The 12,018-nt window shown below is 47.6% G+C and overlaps 1 protein-coding gene across 1 annotated transcript; it reads right to left on the reverse strand.

Moving 5' to 3' along the window:
* Nucleotides 1-570: 570 nt before the first annotated feature.
* RPL28 (ribosomal protein L28) lies at nucleotides 571-5,540 on the reverse strand. The gene is made up of 5 exons (XM_080977512.1): nucleotides 5,390-5,540; nucleotides 3,683-3,774; nucleotides 3,308-3,431; nucleotides 1,221-1,339; nucleotides 571-700 (listed from the first exon to the last, which is right to left on the reverse strand). The coding sequence occupies exons 2-5, from the start codon at nucleotides 3,761-3,763 to the stop codon at nucleotides 611-613; spliced, it is 414 nt and encodes a 137-aa protein (XP_080833638.1). The 5' UTR covers nucleotides 3,764-3,774; nucleotides 5,390-5,540; the 3' UTR covers nucleotides 571-610.
* Between the last annotated feature and the right edge of the window lie 6,478 nt (nucleotides 5,541-12,018).

Here is a 12,018-nt window from a genome sequence, read left to right on the forward strand (position 1 = left end):
TGTTGGTCATTGTCAAGGCAATTAAACAAGCATCTGTAAATCACCTCCATGACCCCCAATAGTGGACATGGAGACTTAAAAGACTGGCTCCTTTTATTTTCTCTCCCCACCCCATCCCATTTCCTCCTATGCCTTTCTTCTATTCCTTTTTTCCCCCACTACTGAATTTGTCTTGTAGCACCTTAAAGCCTACCACATGTATAGTGCTATATGCTTTTACAGAGGCCACTTCCATTATAGTCTCAGAGTGCTATTCTCAGCAGGAGTTATAAAAGAGTAAGCTTCCCAACAATTGGGACAAGAGAGTCCACAATGCAAAGTAGTTGTATGTGTATGAGAAACCAAGTTATCAAGCAAGGTAGGAGAGTATTTGGCCACTAATTTTTTGAATTGACTGGCCTATGATGTTCTCTTGGTGCAAAGGAATCTCTGCAGAACAGGGAGCAACACAGCCTCTTTTGCCTTTTGGGAGGAAATTCAGCAAAATGACAACTGCAGACCAGGGCTTGTATTCACTGGGGAAGAAACAAGCCAGGTTTCAATCTATTAACACCAATCAGCAACGCCATGTTCTGGTTCTAATCCTTTATTGGATAATCTGACAACTGTTTTATGTAGCCTTTGTAGCCCGAGTTCGCTTCTTCTTCACCACCACCGGCTTCTGGCTGCGCAGAATTGCACTGGCACGACGCAGAGCAGCCTGAGAGAGAGTTAAGAGGAGAAGTGAGCCAACAAGAGCCTCCGATGGAAAACTGAGGCTGCAAAGCACATCAGTTATTTCCAGGTTAAGCACCTCCAGCGGTTTCTTACAAAACCCAGATCCTGAAACACCTCATTTCTATACTGTTCCTCAAACTTGTAATACCCTCCTCTCCTCCCCGCCTCTTTTCAGATCTACCAACTTAAATGAGCAGAACCATCTTCACTCCTAAAGCAGGAGTGAAACAGAAACCCTTTGGCAATTTCTCAATGTCTTTTGCAATTCAAAACATGCTATCGTAACCCTGGTTTTACACAGAAGGGCGCTTTTCATTGACTGCACCACACTTTGAACATTCATAGCGTTAGATAGATTTCGTAAACATCTCAATTTTCACTCTAAAATGCCAGCTTACCATGCCATTTTGTTTCTGATGAATTGCCACCATATGCTCCATATGGAGACTAAATATATCCCAGTGCAAATCTACAGAGGGAGAAACCAAAGGGCCTCATCTTACCATGCGCAGGTCTTTGCGGTAGTTGTTCTTGCGGATGATGTGGCGGAGGCTGCTAAGAGTGGCACGGGCATTTTTGTTGATGGTGATCTTCTCGTAAGAGGTGGCTGGCTTCCGCTGGCCTGCAAGAGTGAAAGGTTAGGTCGCATGGATGGAACAAGAACCTAGAATCTCTAAGATGGAAGCAGCAATAGCAAATGACACACCAGTGCACTTAAGAGAAAAATGTAATAGTTTGGAAGTCCTTACCATCAGCCCCCGTCAGAATGGTCAATAATTAGAATAAAGGTAAAACGGTAAATGTCCCCTGGACAGTCAAGTCAGTCAAAGGCAACTATGGGGTGTGGGGCTCAGCTCACTTTCCAGGCCCAGGGAGCCGGCGTTTGTCCAGACAGCTTTCCGGGTCATGTGGCCAGCATGACTAAACCGCTTCTGGCACAACGGAACACCGTGATGGAAACCAGAATGCACAGAAATAACATTTACCTTCCTGCTGCAGCAGCACCTATTTATCTACTTGTACTGATGTGCTTTCGAACTGCTAGGTTGGCAGGAGCTGGGAAAGAGCAATGGGAGCCCACCCACTTGCACGGATTAGAACTGCCGACCTTCCTATCAGCAAGCCAAAGAGGCACAGTGGTTTAGACCACAGCGCCACCTGCGTCCCTTCAAAATAAGGAGAGATGTAGTCCAGCAACATCTGGAGATTCTCAGGTTCCCACATTATAGTCACCACGCGGGGTAGGCCAGTATTTTCACCCCATATTGCAGCTGAAGTTGAGAGACACAGTGGCCTGCCTAAGACCTACCCAGTAAGCTCAGCTTAATTTTTCAGCTCAAGACTTTCAGTCCAAATTCACGTTCTAGATGGCAGCACACACAAGTGAGGGACAATGGCTGATCTTAAAGGATGGGAAGATTCACAAAAGAGGAGATTGCCCTTCAGAGAAATTGGTCGCAGTCAGAATAGGGTTTTATATGTAATCAGCACCTTGAATTGCATGGGGAAACAGACTGAGAGCAAGTATACCCGGTGTTATTTATTTTCCGCCTTTTCCCTTGACAGGATTCAAGGTGGCTTACAGATAAAAACAAGAACCGCTAAAAACACAGAAATATTGATCATTAAAATACAATTAAACACTGAAAGAATTAATCCTATATACATCATAAAGGGGGGGGGGGTGGCCACACAATCGCAACAGCTTGCCCCAGTCAAGATTTCCGCAGCAGCCTTCTGCACCTATTGGTTTTTCTGTGGTTTTCAAAGGCAGCTCCACACAAATCGCATAGCAGTAGCAAAAGTGAGATATGCACGTAGGACCATACCCAGAACTGACTATCAGGTAAGGCACATCTGGCAAAGCAGCTGAACTTCGGCAAAAGTACTCCAAGCCACAGCAGATTTGTGAACATCCAACAAGCCGGATGCAGGAGATCTTGGGAAGCGCAACATCATCCAAAACAGGACAACCTCCTGTTCCTGAACCAATAGAACTCCTACCCAACAGCACTGTTGTCTTGTTCCGATTTAAATTTCAGTTTGTGTACCTTCATCCAGTCTGCCACTGGCTCCAGACACAGATTCAGAACTGTCTGGCCTCCCCAGAACAGGGTGGCATGGAACTAGAGAGATGAGTCTCATCAGCATATCAAAGTAAACCCACTCCCTGGCCCCAGATGATCTATCTCCAAGTGATATCATGTAGAGACGTTGAAGAGCACTGGTGATTTTATGACCCCACAGAGAAATATGCAGACCTTAATTTTTGATAACTTTTCCTGTTCCCCAAATCCGTATTTTCAAGGATTTAGAATTTCATTTTTAAACAATGGCTGGAATGAATATGGGCACTTGGGACAGCCAGGCAGTGTGGGCAAAAGGGGTAAGTCCCTCTCCCTCCAGCCACAAAACTGCATCCCTCTGGCACTCTACCAAATTTTCTATGGTCTGGTGGGACTGCTTCCACCACCCTATTGTAGTGCTTATTCACTAAACAGATCTTTTACACCCTGCTCACACTCTTCCCCCCAACCTCCGCCCCCTCACTCCATTCAGCATTATTTTGCTCTAAACTAGGCTAACCCACCTGCACGCTTCTTGAGGACCACAACAATGCCCTTTCCATCAGCTGCAGGTTCCACCCCAACAGTCTTGCGATGAATCAGTCCATTGTAGCGGAAAGAGTTGCGGGCTTTGAGGTTGTTTGGTTCCTTGGAAGAAACAAGAAAACATGTTACTAGGACTCCTGGGTTCCAAGAGGAAAAGAGGAGAGCTTAAGAATGTGTTTGAAAGTGAGGGATTCCTCCCCCCTTTTTTGCTTCAAAAAGGGAAACAGAATTGTTGGAAAATAAAACCTAGATCAGCAAAGTTCTTTAGGAAGGAAATAAGGACTAGAATTTTCAGCAAAGAGGGTAGAAGGTCAAGGCTCCCGATTTTTATTTTTAAATTGAGGGCAGCTCACCGTGCTATATATTTGCTTGTTCCTTTTGATAAGGAAACTCGAGCAGTTGCGCACTATCATCCATTGCAGATGGGCAGACATCGTGCAGAATCCTAGGGATGAGAAGACCAAGCAATGAGAAGAAAAAGAAATATGGCATTGTCAGAAGCCCAGTGAATATCCGTCTATGTCCTCACACTCTCCTGCTTTAGGTATTTCCCCTCTAATTTTATGCTCCTTTACACATTATTCCAGTCTTGACATCCTGGTACCTCTAAATGTCACACTCCTCTCCCAACACAATGAAAGAGACAATGTGCTGTTGTGGTTAGAATGCTGGACTAGGACCTGGCAGATTAGGCCCAAGTCCCCACTCAATGAAACTCAGTGGCTCACCTTCACTCACTCAATCATTCTTTCTCGCTCTCTCAGGCTAACCTCACTCACTTGTAAAGATGAACTGGAGGTGGGAGAAGTGTGTATGCCACCTTGATCTCCTTGGAGAAAAAGTGGGATATAAATGTAGTAACAAAGAGGGGGCTATGTTCATCAGATTCCTAATACAGCACACTACAATACAGTAGACAAAAGGCAATTATTAGGCCTCAAGAATAGGCTATTTGTTTAAATACTACTTCTTCTATCAGTGAGTGGTAGTAGTAGAATTCTGTTGTATCTTCTTCCCCCTGCTATGTCACAGCAAGTAGAGACACAGCCAATGATGGTAAGGGAAATATAAACTTAAAAGGAGGACAATAACATTGAGATCATGTGATTAGGAAGATGCCTGCAAATGAGTTGCTGTTTACCATAAGACATAATCTACCCTTATAACATTGTTAACCAGGGTTTCCCAAAGTGGTGGATACTGAGCACCCTGAGGTCAATGGGACTATGTAGAAGGTAAATAAAGACCTTGGGGTTGAAATGAAGTTTACAAGGGATAGTGCAAATGAACGAACAACAAATTACTTAGGAATCATGAACCTCAGATAAAAAGGGTGTGGGAATATAGAGTGCACCTCCCTCGCCATTGAGTTGCCTCTGTATTTAATAAGATATCTAATTTTTACATTTTGGGAATCCTAGAGATGGCAATTGATGGTTGCTAAATGTTGATTATATATCATTCATGCTTGATTTTATTTCATTTACATTTCTAAGAATTTGGGTTCGGGTGAATGACATATTTCAAAGCTCATCATTGGGTCAATGAACCCTGCATTAATTCTTACCACACACAGAGTCATATTATACCTTTGTAACATGCCACGCATTCATTCTAACCTCAAGCTAGCGAGGCACCAATGCACAGACTATTTCACACACACAAAAACCGGACTCAGGAGCTGACAAGCATCCTCAACACGGTAAGGGAAAGAGAGAGCCCCTTAACTGTTAAAAAATTAGCCCAATCTTAGCGCATACCAAAAGTAAAATGAACCTGCGCGCTGCCTCCGGGAATGAGGGTAGGAATTAGGCGACGCACAAGCCCTTTTTGTGCCCAGACAATTGAAATCAACCTACAAGACTGAAATGGAGGGACTGGCCACGTGACAGCCCCCTCCAACCCAACTTCCCCTCCCCACTATCTGGTAGGCCTCAGGCCCATACACTGCGGGAGAGGACCCCGAACCTGCCCTCACTGCCCCCAATTCTCTTCCCTCCCCTCCAACCGGGATAATCCCACTTCCCCCGTCCAGGACAAACACGAGGCCCACTCCTTACCCTCTTCTCGCGACGACAGCCGGAAACGGAAAAGGAGGTCCGGAGCCGGCGCGAGGGGGTTTTATACCAGCTCCCTCCCACCTCTCGGTGCTGCCCGCCTCTTCCGCTTTGCGGCGCAGGGAGTCTCGCGGGCACTTCCGGCCTACGTTCGAACAGCTTTTCCAACCCGACTGTAAAGCTATAGAGGGGCGGGGGGAGAGAGGGAGGTTTCGCCACAGAGATGTCGAGGGATAGAGCGGCACCATCATTGCCTTTCAGTTTTGAACGGCAGCCTTCCGAGGGCCTTTCGCGAAGCTTTCGGAAAATGGCGGCGTTCCTGTGAGGAGGGCTTCGGAAGAGCTCGGCGGCAGCTCGGAACCGCTCGGGTTTTCCTTCGGGCAGTTCTGCGTGACGTCAGGAGCGTTCCGAGAAGGCGGCAGTGGACGATCGAGCGAGAAGCCGGAGCCAATCGGAAAACGCCGGGAGCGCCTTTCGGAGGCTGTGCTCGGGCGGCTCAGTTCAGCGGCTGCTGCCTCTGGCGGAGGGTGGCGAGAGCCTGACTCACTTTTGCGCATTTTACACTAGCGTGGTGGGGGAAAGAGAGCGAGGGAAAAAAACCTGAATTGAGTTTTGAGGGACGCCGGTGCAGCTCCATTTGTTTTAAGCATTCATATACCACTTTTTAGATGTACAAAACTCCAAAGTGACGTAAAAAGGGTGAGTGGGAAGGGGATTTTTTAAAAAAAACACGCACACCATAGCTGAATAAACACAAATTGGGACAAAATAGAGACTTGCGGTACATCAGGAGATTAACAAATGTACTGTGGCATCATCTTTCCGGGGATCAGATGTGAAGTGACAAAATGGGTTGGGGTGTGTATATTTTTGCACATACCCTAGTAGCTGTAAATAAGCATAAGTACATGTACCTGAAATAACACAAAGGATCCCCCTTTTCTTCCCTACTTCTGCTTGCCCCCTTTTCTTCTGTTGTCTTACCTGTGATGAATTTTGTATTGCAAACTCCTTGCTGCGAGGACCTCTCCTCTTTTATCTTTTGAAAAGCAACGTGCATGAAGAAGGCAGGTTGTGTGTTGATAAAAAGCATCATATTTCTGGAGCCTGAGGCACCCACCATCTGAAAGTGCACACACTGAACTGAATGCATGAGTTGACGCTGAATCCCAGAAGATGGGAAGCCCTTTGGGTAGGCAGTTCCCAGGTTGGGGAACTGGGCAGTTTGCTTGTTCTGGACAGATGAGTAGTATTGGGCGGAGGGGGTGCTTATTGAGCCATTGTTGTCAATGGATGGTTCAATAAGTTTCTGCAGTGGCTCACTGCATCCCTTTTCCAGCTGAGGCTGGTGTGTGAGATACAGCCATCACCTGGACTGGGATGGCTTGATGACAGTGACCCATGTGTTGGTTAATCTCAAGATTTGACTCCTGGGTTGTGCACTGTGTAAGGCTGCCTTAAGGTTGGCTCAGAAGTTGCTGCTGTTGGACTTTCTTCGCCAACCGAGTTTGCGCAGCGACTGGGGCAATGGAATGAAAACTAGCCTGCAATATCTTTGCTTATTTTATTTTAAATAATAATCAAACACTTACAACTCACCACTCTACACCAGCGAGTACCACACAAAGCATTAAAGGTAAAGGGACCCCTGACCATTAGGTCCAGTCGCGGACGACTCTGTGGTTGCGGCGCTCATCTCGCTTTATTGGCCAAGAGAGCCGGCGTACAGCTTCCGGGTCATGTGGCCAGCATGACTAAGCCGCTTCTGGCGAACCAGAGCAGCGCACGGAAACACCGTTTACCTTCCCGCCGGAGCGGTACCTATTTATCTACTTGCACTCTGACGTGCTTTTGAACTGCTAGGTTGGCAGGAGTAGGGACCGAGCAACGGGAGCTCACCCCGTCACGGGGATTCAAACCACTGACCTTCTGATCGGCAAGCCCTAGGCTCTGTGGTTTAACCCACAGCGCCACCCGCGACCCTACACAAAGCATTAGGTCAACTTAAATACAGATTTCAAAATAATCAATTACCCATTCGATGCAGCAGATAAACTCCCCCCTGCTAATTAGCTAAATTGTTAAGATACTACAGGTGTGTTGAATTGTTAAGAGCTCACAGATGTGCTGCCATGCAGGTTATAATTACAAAGACATACCTCTGAGTAGCACCATTGACCACATCACTATTAAGCAAACCTAACAGCCACTTGTGCAAAACTCCGCTGTTTAGGTTGTTAACGGAACAGCCTCCTGTAATCACGAAACACTTCTGTCGATGGAGCAACATGATCTGCCAATTTATTTATTTAAGACATTTATATGCCGCTTAAATAGTTACATTTCTAAGCAGCTGTGCATAAAAACCCACAATCCACTGAAAACTGGGACAATAAAACAAACGAACAAAAAATCAGCATAAATCCATACACTTCTTTAAAGGTTCTGTTTGCTGACTTATAAAGCCCTGAACAATTTGGGACCTGGTTACCTGAGGTAACACCTGCACGGTCCTGGCTTTATCCTAAGCCCTCTTGGTTGATCTGATGGCAACCAGGGGAGGGCCTTCTCTGCTGTGGCCCCGAGTTGCAAGCGGTCTGATGACTTGTGTGTGTGTGACCACCCAGGTTTTTAGCAAAGGCTCATCCCCAGAGCCCAACAAATTCCACACTATCCAAGTTATGGCAGTTTGTGATGCGGGGCAGGGCAGGAAATGAGAGCCAATGTGGTGTAGTGCTTAGAGTGTTGGACTAGGACCTGGGAGACCAGGGTTCAAATCCCTACTTGGCCATGAAGCTCATTGGGCGACTTTGGGCCGGTCACTGCCACTCAGCCTAACCTACCCCACAGGGTTGTGGTGGGGATTAAATGAGGAGGAGGAAAACCATGTGCCCCACAAAGGGCAATTGAGCTCCTTGGAGAAAAAGGTGGGATTAGAAATGCAATAAATAAATGTTTGAAGCGCAAGCAAATAAACAGCAACATGTTCTTCATTAGCTGACTTAAGGTTCTGCTCCAACCTGTTAACTCATTGCTGTATCTCTTATTCTCTGAGAATGAAACAGCAACAACAGCCTATAACAGGATATTTTCATCCCTCCATACACCTTAGAAGTGACTGGTTACCCCCCCAGCTCACTTTGCAAAACGTCACCCCCCCCTTGCTTTGTTTCCCCCTCAGAACTCTCTGTGATTTATTTTCCTGCCTCTTGTGACTTTTGTTCTGCCATGGAGATGTTCTCCCCTTGTTTCTTTTATGCCACCTTGTGACTTCTTTTATCTCTCTCTTTCTGTGTAATCTTTCACACCTCCCAATGACTCTGTGTGTGCTTCCTTGCGGTCTCACGCCCTCCTCCTCTGTTTTCTATTTATTTTCTCCTCTCATGCAACCACTTCATGCTGCGATTTTTATTTTAAAACAAAATAAATCCCCCTCGCCCCCTAGAAACTAATTTCACACTTTCTTCTGCAATCCTTGCTGTGCAAATTGCTTATTTGCTGCACCTTTGAGACAGGTCCCGACAGGCACCCAGAAGCTGGCTCTGCGCCCTCTGCCGCAAGGGAAGCTCTGCAGCTGGCCCATGGACGGCTGCCCATTAGGGATAATGGGGCACTGCCTTACCAACCTTGCTTGCCATTGATGGGCCCCCACCTGCCTACCTTCTGACTTGCAGCCAGGTGGTAGTCCTATCTGTCAGCTTCCTGCTCCTTATTCCCAGTGCCTCCCAGAGTGGCTCCACCTACTGCTGCCCTCTCTGCCTTCTGCCCTGCCAGTCCCGCTGTGGCTTAGCAGATCCTGGAGGGAAGGAGAATGGCAGAGGGTCGGGTGTGTGTATATGGGCCAAACTGGCAGCAGGCAGAGTGGTGGGCTCTGGAGGTATAAGACTCTGCCCAGGGTATCCAAGGGTGCAGAGACATTCCCTAGTCATTGCACTCAGCTCAGCAGCTCTCAGCCAGCATGATGTAGAAGTCAGAGAGCTTAGACTAGCACCTAAGGGACCAGAGTTCAAATCCTCACTGGGCCATGAATTTCACAGGGTGACCTTGGTCCAGTCACAGTCTCAGCCTAACCAGAACAGGATTGTTCTGTGGATAAAATGGGGAGGAAGAGAACCATGTCTTGAGCTCGGAGGAAAGGCAGGATATAATTCGTTAAGTAAATGATTTTGGCATTAACCTCAGCAGAACTCCCAGCCGAAATGCTTGAAAGCCCTGTATCCAACCACTACCCCATCAATCAATTCATCCTTTGTGCTGGCAAGCCACTGCAGCATCACAGGGGCAGAGGACCATTTGACCCTTCCAGTATGTGGCTATGCCTGGTGATGTGGTGGCTGTAATTATTGTTATTTTCATTCATACCCTACCCATCTGGCTGGGATCCCCAGCTACTCTGGGCAGCTCCCAACAGAATATTAAAAACATGATAAAACATCAAACGTTAAAGACTTCCTGAAACAGGGTTGCCTTCAGATGTCTTCTAAAAGGCAGATAGTTCTTTATTTCCTTGACATCTGATGAGAGGGTGTCCCACAGGGCGGGTGCCACTACCGAGAAGGCCCTCTGCCTGGTTCCCTGTAACCTCACTTCTGGCAGTGAGGGAACTGCCAGAAGGCCCTCGGAGCTGGACCTCAGTGTCCGGGCAGAACGATGGGGGTGGAGATGCTCGTTCAGGTATACTGGGCCGAGGCTGTTTAGCCAGACCATCCTCCCTGCCAGGGAACAGATTAAAACTGCAAGTGAGGCATTAGCATGACCAGAACCATTTTGAATCAATTTATCCCACTTTGATACACACCCCGTTCTCTGAGTTTTGCGACATTCTAGGTGTGCACGAGGGCTTACCTATGTTTGGCTTCCTTTGGAAGGAAGCCACTGGGGGCTGACTGGTGTTATGTAATGTTTGAGTTTATTTACAAAAGTATAGGTTGAGCATAGGTGGTTTCATGGACTGCTTGGTCACAGAGGGATGCTGGGATGAACCATCTGGGGAACCACCAAGGGAAGAAGGTTCAGAGCCCAGGGAGTGGTGGTGAGACAACCATGAGTAGTCAGAGGGAGGACTGGGAAGAGGTGTCAGAAGCTGAAGAGGTACCAGGGCTTAGTGAGCTGGGAGAGTCTGTGGCAGAGAGGTCCAGAATCAGAGACAGAAGCTGAAGCAGGAGAGAAGGGAGGCCAAGAGGCAGAGATGAGTCAGGCTGGTGAAGAGTCATGGAGCAAGTCCCTCCCCATCTCCCAGAACCAGGAGAGGCGTGAAAAGAGCGGAGGAGAGGTTGGCTGCATGCAGACACAGTCTCTGATTGCTTGGGGAAAGCCCTGGAGAGGAGGGGACTTAGACGGATGTCGGGAGGCAGGGACTTTCAGTCTCAGCAACTGATCCATGGGGCAAGACCTACCAGGGATGAGCTGCTGTGCTCATTAAGCCTGTCACTCAGCCAAGTCTGTGCAGATCGTGTTCTTGCTAATAAAGAGTTAACTCCAACTGGCCTGGTGTGATTTACTGCTGGCTCGTGCCTGACAGATTGATCCTGACTGGTGGAGAGGCACACAGCTTAAAAAAGGGGTAACATGCCTATGGGCTGCATTTAGCTCCCCAATAGTTTTTTGTGATCCCCTCAACCCCTACCAATTTGTCATTTTATTTTTAAAAATGTGGCTGTCAGCTGCTTCTACCGTCGTGTGAACGTGGCCCCAGTTGCATTGGCCTGACTGGGGGACAGGAAGTTTCCCCAGTAAATGAATGCAGTTGATCCAACTTTGGGAGATCTGCTGGGCTAGCAGGCAGGACCACTCAGCTTCACCCTTTGATATCGGATCTGAATTCATCTGTGGTCCTCTTGAGACCACAGATTGTGCGCGTTTTTATTTTTATTTTAAGAGAGAGGGGGAGAGAGTTTGGTTCAGGGAGGACGGGGTAATTAACAAGCTATTGATTGCCCAGGCGGGCTGATCGATTGGGAAGGAAGCGAGGTTGCGCTGAGCACCGGCCGCACAGTGCGAGGTTGTTGGAGGGGGTGCAGATGGCATTGATGCTCTGGCTGCTGCTGCTGCCCCTTCTCTGGGGTGGGGGGCTCCCGTTTGAACTGCACGAGGCCATTGAGGAGCTGCAGAGCGAGAACACACAGCTCCAGGGCAAGATCCAGAATCTCACGGAAGCCCTAAGTGAACTCAGGCTCTTCGTATGGAACCGATCGCAGGGTGAGACCCCCCAAATCTGGATCATGACCCTTCCCTTTCCTGGCAGCACCAACACTCCTCTATTCCAACCTGTGTTCCCAGCGCTATCATCTCCTCTTTTATCTGATCCCATTCTTTTCAGTATAGGTAGATTTGTAGTAGCTCTCTGTTAGTTGCATGCAAAGCAAGTTACTAGTCCTTATCGGTATGTGGAAGAGCTTGGAAAACACTGAGCAGTTTCTGGTGAAAGATCGGAAGCTGGTACAGTGGGAGCAGATTGCGATATCTTGTGGTCAAGAGGACATGTACATGCTCCTTGTGACAAGCAGAAATATTTTGTCCGCTTAAGTGTGCCACATTTGGGGGGAATATCAGAAATGTGCTTCTTCAAATAGAACATTTTACTAGTGGCAAGAAAGCAACAACTTTGTGCTGTGTTTAGATCCCATGCTGAG

The sequence above is a fragment of the Podarcis pityusensis genome (genome assembly GCF_964106645.2).
Source record: "Podarcis pityusensis genome assembly, chromosome: 13".
NCBI classification, from domain to species: Eukaryota; Metazoa; Chordata; class Lepidosauria; order Squamata; family Lacertidae; genus Podarcis; species Podarcis pityusensis.

Excerpts from the sequence above, each read along its gene's own strand:
- RPL28 (XM_080977512.1), bottom strand. The coding sequence starts at position 3,763 with ATGTCTGCCCATCTGCAATGGATGATAGTGCGCAACTGCTCGAGTTTC. Across the intron at positions 1,340-3,307 it reads GGTCCTCAAGAAGCGTGCAG|GCCAGCGGAAGCCAGCCACC; the intron begins GTGGGTTAGCCT and ends TCACTCTTGCAG. Across the intron at positions 701-1,220 it reads ACCGCAAAGACCTGCGCATG|GCTGCTCTGCGTCGTGCCAG; the intron begins GTAAGATGAGGC and ends ACTCTCTCTCAG.